The sequence below is a fragment of the Capra hircus genome, chromosome 12, assembly GCF_001704415.2.
Source record: "Capra hircus breed San Clemente chromosome 12, ASM170441v1, whole genome shotgun sequence".
Lineage (NCBI taxonomy): Eukaryota > Metazoa > Chordata > Mammalia > Artiodactyla > Bovidae > Capra > Capra hircus.
Window position 1 is genome coordinate 10,417,657 of NC_030819.1, and position 22,801 is coordinate 10,440,457.

Genomic DNA, 22,801 nt, shown 5'->3' on the forward strand with positions numbered 1-22,801 from the left:
AGAAAGTGAAAGTGAAAGTTGCTCAGTCGTGTCTGACTCTTTGCGACCCCATGGACTATATAGTCCATGGAATTCTCCAGGCCAGAATACTGGAGTGGGTAGCCTTTCCCTTCTCCAGGGGACTTCCCAACCCAGGGATCGAACCCAGGGCACTCACATTGTAGGTGGATTCTTTACCAGCTGAGCCACAAGGGAAACCCAATGAGAAGAAAAATGAAAAATGAGAAGAAAAATGAAAAAAAAAAAAAGAAGAAGTAAAATGAGAAGTGTGTAGTAAATAACCTCAAAGTTTCCATCTGGCAATAAAAGCCGATGTTTCAGGGTCATTCACTTTGGCCCACAGTATGCTGTGATGAGGTCACATCAGGACCTGGGGGTTTGTTTAAGGTTCTGAGCTCAGTTTATTCAGAATTGTCTGGGTTTTGAGTTGGTGGAGCTATAAAACAGGAGATACTAGATTTCAACCCAATGTAATGAATAAGACAAGTGCAGTGGGTTGGCAAACCTGGAAATAAATAGAAGTGGTATGTCTGTAAGTCATTCAGTTGTGTCTGACTCTTTGCAACCCCATGGACTGTAGCCCGCCAGGCTCCTTTGTGCATGGGATTCTAAACAGACAAGAATACTGGCGTGGGTTGCCATGCCTTCCTCCAGGGGACCTTCCTGACCCAGGGATTGAACCCAGTCCCACATTGCAGGCAGTGTCTTTACCATCTGAGCCACCAGGGAAGCAAATAGAAGTGGTAGCAGGGAATAATGTACAGGAAAGGCAAGAAGATCTGGCTTGAGCCTGCAGATGAGATGACTGAGTATAATTTTAGAAGAAAGAAGACTTGGAAATTATAGTTTATCCTCAACTTTCCAGAAGTTGGAAATATCCCTGTAATGTGATACAGCCTGTCCTAAGTTTCTCTTCTAGTGTCGTTTGAAGGTTGAGAAGTTTTTAGTGCTCGCCTTCCAGACAAGCGGACGTGCCACTTCCCAGCAGGGCTCGGGGAGGAGCCGGTCCGGAGTTCTGTTTTGGGGTCTCCTTGCTGTGGGGCATCGGTGCCACTACTAAGGCAGAAGTGGGGGGTGCCAAGGGCCTGCCCTTGCAGTCAGAAGTCCTGGGCCCTATGTCTTCTAAACACTTGATTTTTCTAAGCCGAGATTCTTTCTGCCGGATGGAGATAGTCTCGATGGCTGTCCTCCAGCCCCTTGTCTCTGAAAGGCTGTCTGGGCTGCTCTGGTCAACTTAACCACATTCACTCTCTCCTTACTTTGAGCCATGCCCTATTATGCCACCAGGTCAGTTGCCCCACAGTGCAGATAATGGCCGCTCATTTCCTGCTTTAACCCCTTTGCTAACTTGTCTTTGCAGAGAAGGCAAAGCACGCCTTACCTGAGCCTCAGAGGCTGGGGCTGACGTTGCTTGCAGGTCTCTCTTGTCTGCTGCACTTCCCAAAATGCGTCCTGACCCCGGCCCTCTAGTCTTTGCCCAAGGTGCTTTCACACATGGGCACAGCGCTGCTTCCTGCCTGGCAAGGCTTCACTGCCCGACCACTTTCTTTCATCTTTCAAGTCCCGGTCACATACCAGCTCCTCGAAAAAGCCTGTACTCTCTCCCCACATCTTCCTGAGGACTGTGTGCTCCGTGGCTCACCATGAGTCATTATTCTAGCGTGTTAGGTCATCGTGCTTCTCTGCTGTGTTGTGCTGAGGTTTGTACAGTCTCCCTCTCTGGTGAGGGGCGGGGTATATACCCCATAGGAACCTGGGTTCGTTTTTTTTCATATTCCATCTCTGACATAATGTCAAAGCCTCCTCCCCCACCCCCCGCATTTTCTTTCCTTCTGGCATGGCCCTTGTCACCTTTGCAGGATGCAAGGGACGGGGTCCCGAAAGGGCTTTTAGGGGAGACTGGACCTGAGGATCTTTCTCCCTCTTCATTCTTCCCTCTTTCACCTCCATTGGTTTTGCCACCAATATTCAAACATGCTGAAATGCCAGAACAAGTAAAATGGGGTGCCCTAGAGGAGCCTGCTTGACTAAATGCGATGTGGGTATTGTGCCCCCAAACTCTCCTGTGCTTCTGTTATTTTTCATCTAAAGTAAAATGTTGACTTACATTTTGTGACTTAAGGACACAAATGCAAACACAGGTGACCAGGGTCCAAACCTGTCTCTCTCTCTTCCTCTCAGCCAGCACCCATCGTTTCTGTATCAGTTCTGCTGCTTCTCATTAGCCACCGAAACTGTAACATCACCGTCTCTGATTCTTGTAGGACAGTTGGGAAAACTCATTGTGTGACCCGATTACCAGAATCCCAGTAAATTGGTTATATATGGAAAGGGTCGTGGAGACCCACAAGATGTAGGACCAAGAAGACAGTTAAGTGGGACCTGTCAGCAACACTGAACAATCCAGTTCGCCTGCTTTAACTTCGTCACAACTTAACCTGACTGTTTTCTCTCCAATGTGGGTAGTTTTCCCAAAATTTATATCATCTCCCTAAGTGAAAATTTCAAGAAGTTTTCTGTTCCTTGTTCTGCCCTGAAGTGTTAAAAATTATCTGTAAAACAAAAAGTATATTTCATACAGTCTCTCCAGGCAAGAATACTGGAGCGGGTTGCCATGCCCTCCTCCAGGGGATCTTCCCGACCCAGGGATCAAACCCAGGTCTCCCGCATTGCAGGCGGATTTCTAACCGTCTGAGCCGCCAGGGAAGCCCCAGTGGGACTATAGCATGAGGCACATATGTAATTCTATATTTTCTCGTATCCAAATTACAGTGAAGTAAATATGTGTAATTAATTTTAGGAATACAGTTTTTAACCCAGTATTCCAAAAGCAGTATCCTTTCAGCATTTAATCCTTATAAAATATCGAGACATTATACATTCTTTTATTCATACGAAGTCTTTGAAACTGGCTGTCTATTTTACACCTGTAGCACATCTAAATTCAAGATGGTCACATGTAGCTAGAAGCCACTGTCCCGAACAGTGCAGGTCTGTAACCATACACCCTCCAGAGCTTCAACACCTCCAATCGGGAAAGTTGTAGGTTTTTTTGTGGGAGTGAGTCATATTTGTGAATCTGGGTTGGGGAGGAAATGCATGATTTAAGTTTAAGTTTAAGGTTGGGTTCTTGCCACGATCATGTCCTTGAAGTATCTGGAAATAATGTGAATGAGCTTTTACCTCAGTTCAGTTCAGTTCAGTTCAGTCGCTCAGTCGTGTCCGATTGTTTGCGACCCCATGAATCGCAGCACGCCAGTCCTCCCTGTCCATCACCAACTCCCGGAGTTCACCCAGACTCACGTCCATCGAGTCAGTGATGCCATCCAGCCATCTCATCCTCTGTCGTCCCCTTCTCCTCCTGCCCCCAATCCCTCCCAGGATCAGAGTCTTTTCCAATGAGTCAACTCTTCGCATGAAGAAAGAGTTTTTACTTGGTGGCATTAAAACCTCATGTTTTAATGAGGTTTTAATCTGTGAGACCTTTGTTGATTCGTGGAACCCCTCTGAGGTTCGGTTTCCCCATCTAGGAAAAGGTGGTGTTGCAACCCTAAGAGTTTCGGGGCAGGTTTAGAGAGAGAATTTATGTGTGATCCAGCAAAGGCTTGTTTATGCTCTAGGGACTAAAATTCTCTGTATCTGAGTGAGCTTAACTACGTATGATCCCCATGACCAGTGCTCTGAACCACGCACTGTATATTGAAACCCTTCAGTGACCCTGTGATAAAGATAAGAAGAAAGTGGTAATTTTCAGTGCTCTGTACCATGCACTGTATATTGAAACCCTTCAGTGACCCTGCGATGAAGATAAGAGAAAGTGGTGTTTTTCCCATTTTCTAATGTGAGTATGGAGATTGAGTAATTTGTCCCAAGGCCACATAGTCAACAAGCAGTCGAGCCAGGATTTTTAAAAAGCACTTTGTAATGTGAGTTTCTGGAACATACATGAAGGTAGACAGACGAGGAGAGTGGTTTTGTGACTTGGGTGGCATCGCCGGCACCCACATTGCCTGGCCCCGCCCCCAGAATTTCTGATTTGGTGGCTCTGGGGGGAATGTGCATTTCCAGCAAGTTCCAGGCAGCTCTGGTACTGCTGGCCTGGGGCCATACTTTGAGAAACACTGGACTGATATGATGAACCCCCATCCACCCATCACCACCTGCAACAATAGCAGTTATTTTAGGGATCAAGACTTTAATCCTGACACCCCATTCCTGCCCTTGCTGGTGTCCGAACTGCCTTCCTGGTGATGACGTGCTCAGAAACTCCTGTGAACCAGAACCGTGTTCTGAATATTCCATTCCCCGCCCCACTTCCCCCCAGTGTTCACAGATAAGTAGTTTAAAGTAAGTTGTTTTGAAATCTGACTAAATCTGGTTTTTAGAGCCTTTCAGCTTAATTACTTGACCTCTTCATTTCAGGGTTTCAAAAATAGCTTTTATTGACATAGGAAGAGTGAAGAATTTCAGTCCATAATGCTAAAAGTGGGAGGGAAATTATTGACAGGAACGGAGTCTGTGGTGTAGATTGAAGCTAAACTTTAGGCACCTACCGTGGTGTGTGTCTTTCTCTTTTGCCTTCATCGTTGCTTTTCACATGTGAAAAAACGGCAGGAGAATCAGCAGCTGGCGTGGTGTGTGTGCGAGAGACGCATACAGAGGCGTCCCTCGGGCTCTCCGCCTGTTCGCTGTCTCCTCCCTCCCTTCCCTGCCTCTCTGGCTCGTGCCCTGCCTCAGGGCAGAAAGAAGACACTTGAGGTACAGTCTGCACAGGTGGCACTCAGCTCCACTCAGGATTCTCAGGGGCACAGGGCGTGGAGGAGGCCCGCCTAAGCCCCTGGCCCTCTGTGGCCCCGCCATTGAGCACAGCTGACTGCATGCAAGCAGTTATGTGGGCTTTTGTTCATTAGTATTATTAGCTTCATTATTACCTCCACTGCCATTCCATTTTCTAGATGCCATTGATTGAACAGTTTTTCAAGTCTCTAATTCTGTTCACTTTAGTAATAGGATAATAACTTTTGGAAAACCACACTTGTTTATAAAAGTGACAAATACAAAATGCAGGCGCTTTTCCTTCCGTCCGACTGATTGATTTTGCATGTCCAAGTACTGCTCACACTGACATGGTGATTCAGTATCTCAGTAACAAGCTCTCTCGTTTTAGTGCTCATTTCAGCACTGTGTAAAAAAAGGAATTCAGCATCTTATCAGTGTTTGTAATATAAAAAAGCAGTATTCACAAGTGTGTCATTCTTGGTATTTGTCTCTTCTGAGGATAGCACCACATTTCAGCGTGAGAAACATATTTAGATGTCTGCAAGTTTGGTGTTCATTACAGGTCCTTCTGAACATTCTCCAGTTCACCAGCTGTTGTGGTTTCATGCTGAGGTTCGAGCTTTCTTCTCAGTCCACGCTAAGATAGGGCCCCCCTTTCCTCCCCCTTTCCTCCAGCGAGCACGCAAAAATTTGAAATGTACAGGCTGCAAGGAGGAGTGGGGACCAAGGAAGAGCGTGGTCCATGGGGTCAGGAGACCCCGGACACCAGCCCAGCTTTGCCAGCAGTTCTGCCTGGGACCTCAGGACAGTCACACAGCTCCTGCCCATGCTCCCAAGTGTCCCTGTCTGTGAGACGGGAGGGTTGGACCAGACACATCTCAGGTTCTGATGTTTGCACGGTTGCAGCTCTGATCTTACCGAACGTCCTGCTTGTTTTAAACATGCCCGATTCTGAACAGCTGCTGAGGCCTTTGTTCCGGCACACATTGTTAGCAGTCTGCAGGAGAACGTGTACTGCTGGAGGAGAAGGTGATCAGATGTTGGTTGTCAGGGTCTCCGGAGTCCCAGTGTTCTGGGTTAAGGGAAGAAGACTGCGTGTATTACAAGGACATCGGAGGCCATTTTCCATGGCTGGAGGATGTATGCACCTTGTTTTATGTCCCTCTGTCTCTTTGCTCCTTCACTGGTTTGCTGGCTTCCTTAGGGCCCTTCTCAACATGGCCTGCCTGCACTGTAGACTCATCCTTCACCACAGGCTGTAGTCCAGGGGTGGCTTGGAGACATGTGAGCTAATCATTGGGACGACCTCAAACAGATGCTGTTCAGAGAGTCGCTTATGTTAGAGGAGGATCAAGGGCTGCCTGGGGCATTGGTGGAGTGGGTCCCCTTGTGCAGAGCTCTACGCCTCAGCCTCTAGTGTTCCTATCCATTCAAAGAAACTGAGGCCCTGCGGGTAACTATTGCTTCCTAAGTGTATCCGTCCAAGAGCCCACTGCTGATTTCAGGTGGCTTGTTCATTCGTGCTTTGCAGCCACATCCAATACCGTTTCAGAAAGGAGTTCTTATAAACACAGTTTTCTGCATCACACTGGGTTCCAGTGACGCTATCACACCCTACAGGAGGTGCTCTGAGCCCTTGGCCTGTGGGGGCCCGTGCCCTCTGTGAGCTCTGCCTGGCTATCCTGAACTGCCCGCCACTTCCTGAACTCAGGGCTTCCCTCACAGCTCAGTTGCTAAAGAATCCTCCTGCAATGCAGGAGATCCCGGTTTGATTCCTGGGTCAAGAAGATCCTCTGGAGAAGGGATAGGCTACCCTCTCCAGTATTCTTAGGCTTCTTTTGTGGCCCAGCTGGTAAAGAATCTGCTTGCAATGCAGGAGACCTGGGTTCCATCCCTGGGTTGGAAAGATGCCCTGGAGAAGGGAAAGCCTACCCACTCCAGTATTCTGGCCTGGAGAATTCCATGGACTGTATAGTCTATGGGGTCGCAAAGAGTTGGACAGGACTGAGCAACTTTTATTTCACTTCACTTCTCTTCCTGAACTCAGCTGTTTAGAGGGGATTGACCAGGCCACAGAGGAGACCCCAGCAACTTCCTATTCATAACTTTGTATTTTTTTAAACCCTATTCCCCTTTTGATGATACAGATTTCAGGCCCCACAAAATCTGGTTCCACCTGTGAGCATGCTCCAGGCCACCCTGAAGCCTGGCTGACTCGTTCACCTCTTGGACTCAGCGCTAACCACTTCCTTTAGGAAGCACTGCACTGTTGGGCCCCTTCACTCACTGCGTGCCTGTGCAATGCAGGTGGTGTTTCAGGGGCTGAACAAAGCAGAAATCATTTAGACATAATACCAGTAAATAAAACAGAGATCTTTCCCCTCCTGGAGCTGGTAATCTAACAGGAGTGGGGAGGGGAGGAGGGTCAGTTTCACTCTAGTGGTCAAGTGCCACTCCTGGGTTCCCATTGCTGTCGGTCACCGTGTTCTGCCTTGTTCACACGTCCACCTGCCCGCTGGCTCGTGAGCTTTCTCGGGGTGGAGGCTGTGTCCTTTTCATCTCAGGATCCCAAAGACCTGGCACTGTGCACCTGGACAGGCTGCATGAAAACGCATGGAGAGAACGAACACATGTCTGCTAACAGCCCTTGCACTGGGAGAGGGGGACAGCTGCTCATGTCCTGAGCTCACCCTAATTATAGGAAGGTGAGGATTGCTCCTTCAAATCTGACAGCTTCCAAGAAGTTCCTGGTGGGAGTATGGAGTGAGTGAGAGTTGTATGCAAAACGGTGGTGCAGAAAGGCTCAGGGCTGCAGGATTAACATCTGCCTTCAGAAGCCCCCTTCCTTCTTATTGCAAGCGCCCCTTCCCCACCCTCCACTCCAGCAGCAGTGCTGGGTCCTGTGGGGCAACATGGAGAAGTGCACCATTTTGAAAAATGTACTCAGTTCCATGAAAGCTTTTCATCTCAGCCGATGGGGGTTTTGTAGCTCACAGATAAATCAAGGAAGTCCTAAATTCTTTATAAGCAGAAGCGACGCATTTCTCATGTCTTAAAATAGAGTGCTCCAAGAGCTGCCGTTTCCTCAGTTTGCTATTTCAAGCAGTGGCGTTCAGGGTTTCAGCTTGTGTTAACATTTAATTACCAGACACACAAAGGCAAGAAATGACTGAAAGTTCACGGGAAGCCATCATGTCAGAGGGGAGAGCAATAGAATCAGAAAGCCTTTTTGTTCAGCTCGTCCCCTGGTTTTCGAGGCTTCGTGCATGCTTGGCCAACATCGAGCTCATTCGTGGGCCGGCACTCTCCCATTCTGCTGGATTCCAGAGGAGTCTCGTTTTCTTGGTGCTGAGAACATTACCTGACTTCCAATTGCCCGTGGATCTGTAACTTCAATTTGCGTGGATGTCAAGTGGCCAAACCCAGAGCAGCAAATGCGGTTGGAAGGACCGAGTTCAGCGAGGCTCTGAGGGAGATGGACTGGAGGGAGTGTGGGTCCTGGCCTTTGGCGCCCGTGAGAGCTGCATGGTCACTGGAGGCCGGCCTGCTGCTTTGACCAGTAGATGGGGACGGGGGCCCTATGCATCAGCGGCTCACCTGGGCCCAGGGTGTCCCTTGAGATGGAGCCGCTTCTTCCCACCATCTGGTCACATGAACAGCCCCAGGGTGTTCTGAGTCCCGTCCAAAGAAGCCAAGGCTTTGATGCATTGAGAGAAAACCATCTCTGGGCCCGGAGGAGTTTGCTCGCTCCATCCCGCCCCCCCCTTCCCAAAACTGTTCTGTCCTTTCCGACACCACTTGTAATGGAAGCATCTGTCTGGGTTTCCTTTGGGCTCAGACCCTGAATTCCAGTGTCCTCTCTGTTTATTATATAGTTTTGTCCATGTTCAGCCTTTTGTTTTTCCTTCTCTATGAAAGTCCTAGCCATTGTTGTCTAATATGTTCCTGGAGCATAGAAGAAAGGTTTTGTAAATAGGTTGGTGACATTGAATGTACATGTAGCACTCACTCAAGAACAAAAGACTCAGATCGCTGTCATGCCAGCAACACTTTTAATAATATTATTAAAAGTGGCATTAAAAGTGCCCCCTGTCCCCATCTACTGGTCAAAGCAACATTCAATAATAATACTTACATTTATTATGTGCCTGCTGTTTGCCAGGCTGTGTTGAGCATTAATTCAATGAGGCCCAATAACTGCCCCACGTAACTTCACAGGCTCAGTTTTTTTTAACCACTGTGCTAAAGATGGCCTTCAACTTGATCAGTATCTGTGTGGTATGTATATGGCCCTATCAGAGCAGATCCAGATTTTCTGAGCAGTGAAACTTAGACTTTGGGGGCTTTAATAAAAATAATTCAAGTTACAAATACAAAATAAGGCACAGAAGTGAATATTTATTTAGAATTTGAAAAGAAATCACAACCAATTACAATGTTTAAAAAGCCAAATTATCGACATCGAAAATACAGGAAAACAATACATTTTAATCAGTGAACCTCTTGACACACCTGAGTAATACTTTCTTTGAGACATTTTTTGGCTTCATACTCATTTCACCTCTTCATACCATCATGACTTTGTGTTATCAATCTGAGTCACAGGAATTAGATCATTCCATCTTTCCTATAGCAAGATTAGTTGAAATTTGTATTTGATTAATCATAGTTTAGAAGCGTTTAGCTTTTCAATGTTTGGTGGCATCACATGAACTTTAGGATTGAATAAATCTCTACTAGGGTCATCATATAGGAGCTGTGTGGCTTGGGAGCATTCTGAGTTTGTGCGACGACTGATCTGCGATACCTCCAAGCAGTTCTGGTCCAGAATCTTGGGATGTATCTGTGTTGTGGTATGGCTTCTGTGCACCTCCTTGTCGTATCGCCTACATGACATTGGGAGGACCGACTTAATGAGCCATGTTCCTGTAAATCTTCATAAACCAACATGTCAAGCAATAGTCGACCTCAACAGGGATGTATGGAGCCTGGAGAGGGGCTCTGCAAGGGAAGGGCATTGAGCTGTGACAGTGTCTCGGGGTCCTGGGCTCCGTGCTGAGGGGGCATAGAGACAAGGAGACCCGGCCCCATCCTCGGGCGCTAACAGTGGGGGAGATGAGCTCTCCATGGGTCATTTCAGTGCACGGCCGAAGGAACTGCACCCTGGGACTGCTCCTAATGAGGCCGCGGTGGTCAGAGAAGGGACAGGCTGCCTTCTGATGGGCTGAGGTGGTGCCCCAGTTATGTGGCCACGCACTGCCTGCCCCGGGGCTAGGGCAGCCCCGCTTCCACTTTCTTGGCAGCTCTACTTGTGTTAGATTTGTTTTTTTAGAGCAACGATTCTGCTGCTAATAAAACCTCTGTGGACCGCTGCAAAGGGCTGTAGGATTGTGACAAGTGGGTCGGTGTGGGGAGTGACAAGCACACTGCCTGTGTCCTGGGCCCCCAGGGTAGAGACACCACTGGAACCCACGTATCCATGTGCCCAAGGAGGGCTGAGCTGTCGCGTCAAGGAGTTCAAACCCTTGCCCTCCTGAAGAATTCTCATTCTTCCCCCAGCCCTCGCGAGGCAGCACTTCCTTGGTGACATGAGGAGATCTCACAGCCCATGGACGGCAGCTGGTGCCATCTCTACTTCAGCTCTGCATCAGCGTCTGCCGGCACCTGCCACTAAACTAAACTAGGTGTTTACGAGCCTGCCTCTCCCCCGCTCCAGGGTTTCTTTGACTCAGTTCCATAGCTAGTCTCCAGGGAAGGGCAGCCCTCCCTCCGCCCCAAACTAGGTAAAAACTTTGGCAAGTACTGTGTATATACATTTCTGAGGGGAGGGGCCCTCTGTCTCAGGGAGTCCATAGCCTCAGGGAGATAAAAACTCTCTGCATGGTCTCATTCCATGTTCATCCCTGACCTCACACATTCCAGCACAGCTCCTGGGCCATCACTAGTCCAGGTGTTCTTCAGAATCCCTGGGAGAGCTGCTTCCAGGATGGTTGGTCCCCACTCCTAGAGCTTCTGATTCAGGCTTGGGATGAGGCCTCAGAATTTACATCTGTTTCAGCTTCCCAGGTGATGCTGACGATGCTGTTCCCCGGACCCTGCTTTGAAAACGACTGTTGTAGACTGTTGTGGCCTCGTAGCACCACAGTCCTCTCCCTGTCTGATTTCACAGTAACCGAGAAATGAATGTTCATACATAAGGACTTTTTAAAAAAAAGTATTTTAGTTGGAGGATAATTGCTTTGCAACGTTGTGTTGATTCCTGCCTCACATTAGCATGAATCAGCCATAGGCATGCACAGGCCCCCATCTTCCTGAAGCTCCCTCCCACCCCATCCCACCCCTCCAGGTCATCACAGAGCACCAGGCTGAGCTCCCTGTGTCAGACAGCAGCTTCCCACTAGCTGGCTGTTTTACACATGGTAATATGTGTATTTCAGTGCTGCTCTCTCAATTTGTCCCATTCTCCTCTTGCCCGACTGTAACCATAAGTCTGTACATTATGTATGAGTCTCTATTCCTGCCTTGCAAATAGGTTCATTGGTGCATTCCATATGGGGATTCCATTTTTCTAGATTCCACATATTTGCTTTAGTAAGTGACATTTGTTTTTCTTTTTCTGACTTACTTCACACTGTATAACAGGCTCTAGGCTCATCTCAAAGAAGGCGATGGCACCCCACTCCAGTACTCTTGCCTGGAAAATCCCATGGACGGAGGAGCTTGGTAGGCTGCAGCCCACGGGGTCGCAAAGAGTCGGACACGACTGAGTGACTTCCCTTTCACTTTTCACTTTCATGCACTGGAGAAGGAAATGGCAACCCACTCCAGTGTTCTTGCCTGGAGAATCCCGGGGATGGGGGAGCCTGGTGGGCTGCCATCAGTAGGGTCACACAGAGTCGGACACGACTGAAGTGACTTAGCAGCAGCAGCAGGCTCGTCTGAATAGATAAGGGCATTTAAGCTCCAAATGAGGGAGGGAGCTGACGGACCTGAGTATAGATTGAGCTGCACATTATACACACCATGAAAGCACAGTCACGCACTGGACATGTTCCCAACATCCTAGACCCGGGAGCTGGCCGAGCCCCATCCTGCCTAGGGAGGCACAAGTGTCCTGGAATATGGAAAATTCAAGCAGGTAAATGTGCAGAGTTCCAAAACCTGGTAGTTCTAATGGCCTGGTAGCGTTGTAGGAGCGTTGGCCATTCATCAGTTTAGGTAGTTCTGGATCCACATATTTCTTTTGAAGATAAACCAAGAACTGGTATGTCGACTATACCTCAGTTGAAAAAAGTAAAGTAGCCCTTCATATAATCAGGCTTCGTAAGATGCCTGAACTCCTGCTGTCCGTACATCCCGGCTTGGCCCGGCACTGCCTCAGGCTTACTTTATGTGCATGGTTGCCTCCTCAGCTTAAGCTGGAAGTTTAATCAGTAACTCCCTGTGTGATGGGCCCGATCCCCTGCACCCCTCAGCTAGTGACTGGCCTAGCCCTGAGTCTAGACGGGCTTCAGTGTGCGCAGTCATCAGCAGGAAACAGCGGTCCTCACTGTGACTTCCAACTCAGAGAGCCACAGGGCATGCATTCCAGCTGCTCCCTGGCACCCGAGGAGCCCTTCTGACGTCAGACCCCCTGTCACTGATGGCCAGCCCTCCCAATTGGAGTGAAGATTGCTGCCTCCCATCAGCTGTACGTGGTGGGGTGTCACTCCACAACTGTGGCCTCTGACTTGTAAGAGTCCCCATCCAGTACATCATTGGTTTTCTCTGTCGCTGACTCCAGGTTCTCTCTTTGGCCTTATGGCCGGGCAGTTGCAAGGACTGCAGGACTGTGGGGCGCAGTCCAACACTCTCAAATCATGTCACCAGGAGAAACACTGAGCTTAGGTGTGTCTAGATGGATTTAAAACCAAGGTCGTGAGCCAGCTCTGCACTAAGCCTCTTTCTTCTGAACCAGGAGTCTGGCTGTCTGGTAATTAACTTAATCTCGTTTTGCTCTTCAGTTCAGTTGATCAGTCGTGTCTGACTCTTTGCGACCCCATGGGCTGCAGCACACCAGGCCTCCCTGTCCATCACCAACTCTCAGAGCTTGCTCAAACTCACGTCCGTCGAGTCACTGTGCTGTTTGTGTGTCGTTTTCTGTCACCAGTGATGCTGCAGGCCAGCTTCCTACACTGGTAGGCTGAGGTTCCCCCCACCAACAGACTCCCCCAAAAAAGCACATGTGACCAGCTGGAAAAGCTTAGTGGAGCTGAAGAACAGTGAACAGCTGTAACCAGTGAATCATCACTTTAAAGAGGAGTGGAAAATAGGCAATTGTGCTCTTAACCCACAGCTTGGTAGACACTGGCCCCCTCAGGTCTCCCAAGCCCCCCTCCCTGTCATTTCTGTGTGTCTCCTGTTGCTGTCTTTAACTTGCCCTTATGTTCCCTCCATCTCTGCATCTTCTACTTCCGCCACCCCAAGGTGGCTGTCACCTGTGTCTCTTCTTCTCCCCCATCTCCATCTTGGCCCTTTTCCTGTCTTTCTTCACCAGTCTCCACTCTCAGCCTTTATCCTCTGATGGTTTCTTTCTTCCCTCCTCCTAAAAGCCACGTGTAGAAGGCAGGCACTGGGCCAGCTATCTCTGTTTGCAGCAGGAGCTTTCTGCCTTGCTCTTAACTTAGGTAGCAGGTGGATGGCTCTCCTCTGGCCCCTTTCCCCTGGAGTCAGGGGCTCTGTTGGGGACAGTACCCTGTGCAGTTGCTGAAAACCTCCCCCCAGTCAGGTCTCCAGGAGTTGTTTCATTGAGCAACTTAAGGGTGTGTACACGTGTCAACTCTTCCCAGTCCTAGAGACCGCAGAAGACATGTTATTCTTCCCTGCTGCTGCTGCTGCCAAGTCGCTTCAGTCGTGTCCGACTCTGCGTGACCCCATAGATGGCAGCCCACCAGGCTCCGCCGTCCCTGGGATTCTCCAGGCAAGAACACTGGAGTGGGTTGCCATTTCCTTCTCCAATGCATGAAAGTGAAAAGTGAAAGTGAAGTCGCTCAGTTGTGTCCGACTCTTCACGACCCCATGGACTGCAGCCTACCAGGCTCCTCCGTCCATGGGATTTTCCAGGCAAGAGTACTGGAGTGGGGTGCCATTGCCTTCTCCGATTCTTCCCCGAGATTTCCTTTATTTCTAATTCTTCCCTGAGAGGTAGGATTTGAAACATTGCCATCCTCCTATGAGCTTTCCTGATTCACATGCACCATCCGTCTTTTAAAGGAGAGGTTGATTTATAAACTCTTATAAACACACTGTACCACGGTCGAGCGTTGGTGAGCACTGACCCTTCGCCAGGCAGCCTGGGGAAGGAAGAGTTCTGAGTGACAAGAGACTGTGTTCGCATCCCTTTTGTTGGCTACTGGGTGGCTGTCAGCGTCAGGCTATGAGCTCAACTCCTGATCCTCGGTTCTGGGGCTCAGTCGAATGGAGTGATGTTTCCACGCCTACCTCTTCGTGGTGTTAAAGGATAGCCTGAGGCATATTAAACATTTCAAGAGTTGGTTTGAGCAAAAATAGATTCGAATTGAGCAATACCCAATTCCCAGAGGTTGCGAGTGCTCTGATGGTAGGAGCTGGGGAGAGACTTCTGTAAAGAAAAGTGCAGAAGTAAAGAAAGGAGCTATCGACTGGCTCCAGCACAGAGCCTAGTTGGCTGTGTGTGCTGGGTTGTCCTTAGTGTTTTGATTTCATAACCTTGAGGCATTTATAGGCTTACATTTCTGTTTTCTTACATAGGCAGCCACCTATGGTATTAGAAGCACCTTGGACTGATGGCCTCTGGGTTTAATTAATTTAACAGTGGATTAAGTGTGATCATCTGTGTGAAAACACCTTGAAAGTTAACAGCGGCCCACAGAAGCAAGGTAGTCCTAATACCTACAACGTTACATTAAATACTGCCAAGATACCTCCAGGGGAAAACTATAATTAACCTCATTAACAAAAGCATTAGTTGGTGTGCTAAATAGCAAAAGTGATTTATGACTATGTTGATAGTTTTCATTTATGGAAGATTTAAGAAGTCCAAGTTCAGTCAGATGGTGAGAGCTGTCATTAAATGCACTTAAGATGTAAACGTATTGTCTGTATCGGTCCATAGGCAGGAAACACATCACTTATTTGAATGTGGACAATTAACATCCATTTTACCAACAAGCACCTGTAGACTGATTACTATACACAGCATAACAAACTGAAATAAAGGAGGAAATGATTTAAGTTGAATTAACATACTTTGGAGAACACTTTCATTTTCTATGACAGTTCTTACTTGAAAATAACTACCCACTCCAGTACTCTGGCCTGAAGAATTCCATGGACTGTATAGTCTATGGGGTTGCAAAGAGTCGGACACAACTGAGTGACTTTCACGTCTTTTTTGGCCCTCTTTTAAGTGTAAAAACAGTTTAATATTACAAATATTTTTGAAAGAAGAAATTAGCTACACTTTTCACAAGACAGCTTTACTCTTTTTGATTGTATATATTTTTAATCTCCATCCATAAACATGTACTTTTATAATAATTGTGCACTTATTTGGGCACTGTTTTTTTTTTCTCAGAATATTTTGTAGAGTCTACTTAAATCAAGTAATTGACATTAAAGATGAGCATTTTATACTTCTACTAGAGTAAGGTGACTGCCTCAGTAAGAAAATTGAGAATGTCCATGGTGTAACATAGTGGATGCTTTAGTTCTTGTTCACAGGCTGTTTCAGTGCCTGTTGTAAGCAGGCAGCCTTCTGCTGGGTGATACAGGATCCAGACTCCTTCCATCTTGGGGTTGCGCCCTCCCCTCAACCTCCTGAGTCCACTGTGTGCTGCTGGCAGCGGGGCATAGGGAGGGAGCAGGGGAGAGAGGCTGTCTCTCAGATCCGGAGGCTGGGAAGTGCAAGATCAAGGCATGGGCAGATTCAGTGTTTGCCTAGGGTCCGCTTCGGTTCATGGATGCTCTCTTCTTGCTGTGTCCTCACATGGCGGAATGGACAGGAGAGCTTCTGGAGGTCTCTCTTATAAGGACACTAATCCCATTCATGAGGGTTCCACCCTCATTACCTGATCACCTCCCCAAAGCCCGATTTTGAAATCCCATTGTTTTTCAGGATTAGGTTACAACACATGGGTTTTCAGGACACAGTCAGTCAGTCTATAGCAGAGGCTTTTTATGAACCAGGCTTGGCAGCCGGCCACATCCCTTCCACTCACATGCCTTTGGTCCCAAGACAGTCATGTGACCACACCCAACTATGGGGAGGCTGGGAAATGTAGTCCAGCTCTATTTGGAAGGAAAGGATACAGATTTGAGGAACACAGGGCAGTCTGTCACAATTTCTAATCTAGTTGCCATATACCAGATATCTTTAGTATTTTTCCTATATATGAATTGACATTTTACTATATAGAGCATTTGTTGAAACTGTATATATCAGATGTTTTTATAAATAGTTTCAGAAATAATATTGCAGTAAAGGATTTATTGATATAATGAATTTATTTCTGATAACTGTGTGTGTGTGTACATGCATGCATATGTATCTCTTTAGCACTTGGCATACTGTGCTATAATTAGTTGAATATGTATCTTTACTGTTGAGTTAGCCTAGTTAGTGCCTTGTATGTGGAAAGTGATCACTAAACACTGTGACAATGACTAGAACTAGATGAGATTTTTTACTGACTTTGGAAATGGCTAGAAAAGGCATATTCTTTCCAGCTCATTGCCTCATTCTTCTGATTAGTGCATGCTAGGAATGGCCGCCACTATCCGCTGGGGCTCACCCACAAGCCCTGGTTTAAGTACTTTTTCCCCCTTACTGGCCTGGTTTTAGTCCTGCTCACATTTCTCTATATTTCGGTGTTATATATGTAAGTAGGTAGATAGATCAGATTAGACAGGGCTATTTTGAGACTCAGAAGAGTTTCACAGAGTTTTATATAAAATTTTGAGCTCCGTGGATGTTTTAAGCCCAGGACCAAGAAGAGATGGTCATGGCTGGAGCCACTGGCCATTGTTGCCAGATCATGGCTGGAACCCCAAGCAGGGTGGCTCTGGGAAAGCTTAAGGCTTAGAAGGGGACTGACCTAGCCAGGGGTGACCCAAGATGACTGGAAGTTCCACCAGACCCCATAGCCTCCTTTGTACTTAAATAACCAAACAAGCAGAGGACCAGGAAGTGTATTCTGTTCTTTTGAAAACAGCTTGTTTCTCTTGCTTTTGATTCTTCCTAACAGCAGAGCTGCCACACTCTCATTGTAGAGAAGTTGGAGAATGCAAAAACATGTAGAGTAGGATGGATAAGGGGCCTATGCTTCAGGCTTCCTGGGTGGCTCAGTGGTAAAGAATCTGCCTACCAATGCAGGAGACGTGGCTTTAATCCCTGAGTTGGGAAGGTCCCCTGGAGAAGGAAATGACTACCTACTTCAGCCAGTTTATTCTTGCCTGGGAAATTCCATGCGCAGAGGAGCCTGGTGGGCTACAGTGAGGGGATCACAAAGAGTCGGACATGACTGAGCGCTCACGCACGCATGCAGGATGTATAAAGTTCTTCAGTCTTGAGAAGTCGCATTTATCTGTAGGTGTTTCAATTGCTTATCTCTTCACCTTCCAGGCCAAGCCAAAGCTGATTGAGCCGCTAGACTACGAAAATGTCATCGTCCAGAAGAAGACACAGATCCTGAACGACTGTCTACGGGAGATGCTGCTCTTCCCGTATGATGACTTTCAGGTGAGGGTAAATAGCATCGGCAGTCGAGCTTTACAGATCTTTTCTGTCTCTTGGTTTATTGTTGGGTTAGTTCATTTAAGGAATTAAAAAATGAAAAGAAGAGATGCTATTTAAGAGAGAAAAGTTATTGCCGTTATCTTGTTCCAAGCATTCCCTCATGACTTAATTTTTTATTGGTATTTTTTTACATATGTATGTGTGTGTTGTATACACAGAGATATGAATATAAGTTACGTGTGTGCATATATGTGAATATGTGCATATTCATATGCATAAAACACACATACATATATAACACAAATGTTTTCTCAAGCATTTATCTTTTATCTTGAATAGAAGTGGTACCAGTTCAGCCGCTCAGTTGTGTTTGACTTTTGAGACCCCATGGACTGCAGCACCCCAGACTTCCCTGTCCATAGTCTGGGCTAATTCTGTAGACGCAAGTGCCTCCTACATCTTAGGGAATTTGTTTGAAGAGGATTTTAGGGGTTTTGCCCAGTGCCTTGGAGTCTTAAGGATGGGATTGGCTCAGAAGTGGTAGAAGGTTTTGTCAGGTGTTATTTTAAGCTGTCACTTTGGGAGACTGCCTGGAGAGAGGCCCTGAACTGCGCATGGGCTCCCTGAGAAGAGTTTGGGGCTCCTGACATCCAGGAATGTCCTAACGTGTACCTCACTGATACAGCGACAGGTGCTGTTTCTGGGAACTCAGTAGCTGCCGGCAGAGGACTCAGCATAGCTTTTGTTGTGAGCGGCTCTTTAGATGGCTGCTTGAAGCCTTTCAGACTATGTCCTGTGCTCAGTGACCCACAACAGCTTCCAGGCCAGTGAGGAGTGATGGAACCCCAGTCACATTAGATGCTTGGCAGCCTGGAGTCACATCCATTCATTGGAGACTCCAGTTACTGCCCTTGCTCTCCTGGGATTTAACCTTGGAGCTTCCTTCTTCTCTACCTGATGCCGTTATCATCCAAGACTTGTCTGTCCTGAATTAAACTATTGCCCCCCGCCCCCACCTCCACCTTTTGTTTGAAGCTTCCTTGATTCTTTGTTGTTTAATTTTAAAAACTAATATATGCTTGTAACAAACAAATAAGCATGCCCTATTGAAACACTTGACATTAAAAAGCCTCCCCTCCACCTTCTTTTTAATCCCACTCCCCAGAATATCAGTTGCTATATATACAGTTTTCTATGTATTCAATTGTCTTTGGAAACTTCCATGTTAATAACAATCATCAAATCATATTCTTTGAAGTTTTTTATCCGCCACCAAATTTAAGAGCTTTTAGTTTACAACAAAGGTAAGAATTTTCACAAATATTCACTTGTTCAAACTTGTGAGAGATACTTGTGGAGAAAATGATGATTCTTCAGTTCTTTCCTGAAAAATTTGGAATGCCACAGAAATGAAATTGGGCATTAGTGGGATGTTCCACTGATAAATGGTTTCAAATCATGGCCTCAAATACAGTGCCCTTGAAAACTTCATTACAAGAATAGGTTACCCAACTAAAAGATGAATAAATGGAAACCTCGGAATGAAGTCTTTTTTGACAACAGATTTGTTAACATGAGGAGTTAAATTAGATGATTATAAATTAGACTCCATGTTGACATATTTTTCCTGTACTGTGCTCTAAGAAAGCTAAAGATTATCTCAAGTTTCTCTGAGCATGAAGTATTAGTATCTGTTCTTCTTAGTATCAGTTAGAGTAACAAAGTTATTTCTAGTTTTGCAGCCTAGAATGAAAAATTTTATTTAAAAACTGGAGATCCAATTGCTTCAGAAGCAAACCAACCCCAGAAATAAGGTACACTTAAATTTCATTTTTTATTTCACCAACAAAGAACCTGAATGTTTAAGCAGTTGTAGAAACAGGTGGTTAAAACTTTGAGAAAAACTCCTTTTTTCCTTTCACCTGTAACAACTTTTCTTGGGATACCAGACATAAATATTCTAGGAACAGCAAAGAACTCATTGACATTTTGCTAGCCAAGATTGAATGAAGAGTGTTAAGTTCTGTTTAGGGGAAGCTTTTTCAAAGATTAAGGAGCTTGAATTTCAGCTTTGATCCCCATCACAGTAATTGCAATGGGCCACATGGAAGTTTAGATGCTGTTGTTTTTTTCCTAGGAGTCCTCCTGTATCCTAGTCTGGGAAGGCGATGTGCTTTCTTGCTGAATTGTCTCAATGCTTTTATAACTATGTAGTTAGTTGATCCAGTGAAATGTCTTAGTGATGTCATGGGTTTCTTCTGTCTGTCCCTGCATTTTAAGGCAGAATTATTATTGTATTATCAGAGGCAGAGGGAATAAATTAGACAGGGGCAAGTATTTTACTTCATGTGAAATCAAGGTAGCAAGTTGGTTAGGAAATGGGTCAACTAGTGAGCAAAACGCATAGTGGGGTTGAGTTGTAATCCTACAGTTTCCAGTTAAACAGTATTAGTTATTGCATTATTATATATTATGTTATTATATATTATAATATATATTATGACATATTATTAATAAGATAATAGAATTTGGTATGAAATTCTGTCAAATATATTCAGAATGATAATTTACTAAACTGTGTATGGCAGTGATGCATTTATACAGGTCACATGTAGACCTCTGTTGGTATTGGTTAGCCCCTAAAGATGTCTGAGAACGAACCTGGTGGAGAGAAGGTTTGTTGTTGGATCTACTTGTCTAAGGTGGGAGAAGAGTGTTTAAAACAAAAGATCCCGAGAGACAGGAAGTCAAGGTGAATTTCAGAAAGACAGTTCTCAGCTGTCAGAATATTTATGAAATTTTATCTGCCAAGATTAGGGCAGGAATGCCGAAGCTCAGACAGCCCTCTCTAGCTGACTGCACTTGTGTTTTCAGAATCAGACTCTGGTGCTTTGGGGTCTTTCTGCTCTGTGTCTGCCCTGGCGTCCTGGTTCTCCCCAGCAATATCTTCTCTTCGTTCCCAACCTTCTAGAATGTTTTCACCTATGAGGCCACTTCAGATTCCATGTCTTCTGAAGCTGTTCAACTGAACTGAACTGAAGTCAGTCAGTCGTGTCCAACTCTTTGCGATCCCATAGACTGGGGCCTACCAGGTTCCTCTGTCCATGGGATTTTCTAGGCAATTGTGCTGGAGTGGATTGCCATTTCCTTCTCCAGGGGATCTTCCCAACCCAGGGCTCGAACCCGGGTCTCCCACATTGTAGACAGATGCTTTACCGTCTGAGCCACCAGGGAAGTCAAGTCCACAGTAATTTTTTCCGTCTTCTCTTTTTCTTCTAATACTTAACTGTCTGCGCTGTGTGTCTGAACACCTAAGTGCATTGTCTAGAGTTTTTCAGTAATGGCTTCTCATGCTTTCTGTCTTCAAGAGTCTCCACCCAGACTGTGGCCTTGAGGAAGGCTCAGGTACTCTGTTGGTGCCTCTTTGACCTCCAGACATTACACTTTGGTGTCGGACATAAACTAATGAGGCATAAAGTTTGTAAGAAAGATACGAAAAGAGTAGGTCATATTCTATTTCTGAGGATATACCCAAAAGAATTGACAGCAGAGACTCAAAGGATTACTTGTACATCCCACATTCCTAGCAGGATTATTCATAGTGGCCAAAAGGCAGAAAAAAGCCCAAGAGTCTATCAATGGGAGAATGGATGAACAAATTGCATGCATACGCACAATGGAATATTATTCGTCCTTAAAAAGGAAGGAAATTCCGACACATGCTACAACATGAATGAACTTTGAGGCATTATGCTAATTGAAATGAGTCAAAAAGGAACAAATATTGTATGATTCCACTTATACGAGATACCTGGGATAGTCAATTTATCAAGACAGAAAGTGAAATGGTGGTTGCCAGGAGATAAAGGGAGGTAATTGTTTAATGGGTACAGCGTTTCGATTCCACATGGTGAAAAGAGCCCTGTGCAAGATGAAGGATGTTCTTAATGCTACTGAATTGTACTCTTAAAAATGGTTGAGATGTAAATTTTTTGTTACGAATATTATGCCACAGTAGGAAAAAAAAAAGAGCAGGTTGTTACGAGATTTCTGTGCCATACAGATCTGAAATTGTTGTCTTCTAGAAGCTGTATGAGCAGTCAGGGCAAAGCGTGACTCTCTGATGCTCATTCAGTTGACGTTGCAGGGTGTATCGTCAATGTCAGATCTCTTCCACAAAAAAATTTAAAAGGGAAGATGGGAAAATTATTAATAATTGGAAGCTCTAGAAATGTTCACTTTTGGAAATGTTTAGTTACAGGAGAATCCTAGAGTGTTCTCAGCATTGTATCAAAAAAATGTGGTTAATTCATTTTCCTTTGAATAACATCCTGATCTTTATTTTTCCTCTGTTTCTTTTCCTCTTTGGCTTTCATGAGACTGATAAAGATCTACAAACCACTGACCTAAAAAGGAAACCAGGCCCCGCTACTTACAAAGGGCCTGGACGTCCCTCATCTCATTTCCCATCTGTCCTTTTGAAAAGAACTTTTTTTTTATTCATGGTGTTTTGTCCTCACTTTTTATTACATGCTGCCAAAAAATAATTTCAATACTTTATTTTGGGCTTTTTATTGCAAAGTGCTCTTTTGACAAAATTCCTCAAAATTTTTATCAGTCTGCATTCAGTGGTCAATGATGTCCATTTCTGTGAGCATTGTGGTTTCTGGGATATTAGTTCATGTCAAGGACTGAACCTACCTGAAAAATCTGGATAAATAATGTTTCTAAATTGACACTGGCCAGACCCTCAGGAGATAAGAATTTTAATTCTATGTCAAATAATCCCTTTAATGAAAAATAGTGACAGGTCTTTTTTATCTTTTTTTTCTATCATCAACTATGTCTTAAAAAGAAGAGCTTATTATTTTGAACAGCACTGATCAGCTGAGTTGAAGAGTGTATTTCTTTAGCATATAGTTTATAGCTATACTGATTGTGCAAAGGGCTCAGACAGGGTTCTTGCTTTTGAATTGCTCAAAACTTAGGAAAGGAGCTACTGAATTAACCTTAATAGTGAGAAGGAGAATGTAACTAGTATCATGACAAATTGAATCCCATGGAAATTTATTTTTGGAAGTTTAAGATAGTGGGATGTCCAGGTGCTGAGTCCTTTGTGCTTGTGTGCCTGCTAAGTCGCTTCTGTCATGTCTGACGCTTTGCAGCCTTATAGATTGTAGTCCACCAGGCTCCTCTGTCCATGGGGTTCTCCAGGCAGGGATACTGGAGTGGGTTGCCATGCCCTTCTCCAGGGGCTCTTCCTAACCC

At 45.7% G+C, this 22,801-nt stretch overlaps 1 protein-coding gene across 13 annotated transcripts in view; it reads left to right on the forward strand.

Moving 5' to 3' along the window:
• Nucleotides 1-22,801, forward strand: part of DOCK9 (dedicator of cytokinesis 9) — a 288,599-nt gene that overhangs the window by 116,813 nt on the left and 148,985 nt on the right. For all 13 annotated transcript variants that reach the window (XM_018056406.1, XM_018056414.1, XM_018056410.1 and 10 more), the window contains exon 2: nucleotides 17,420-17,536. In XM_018056406.1, the coding sequence (XP_017911895.1) occupies nucleotides 17,420-17,536 (117 nt within the window). The remainder of the gene's footprint in view (nucleotides 1-17,419; nucleotides 17,537-22,801) is intronic.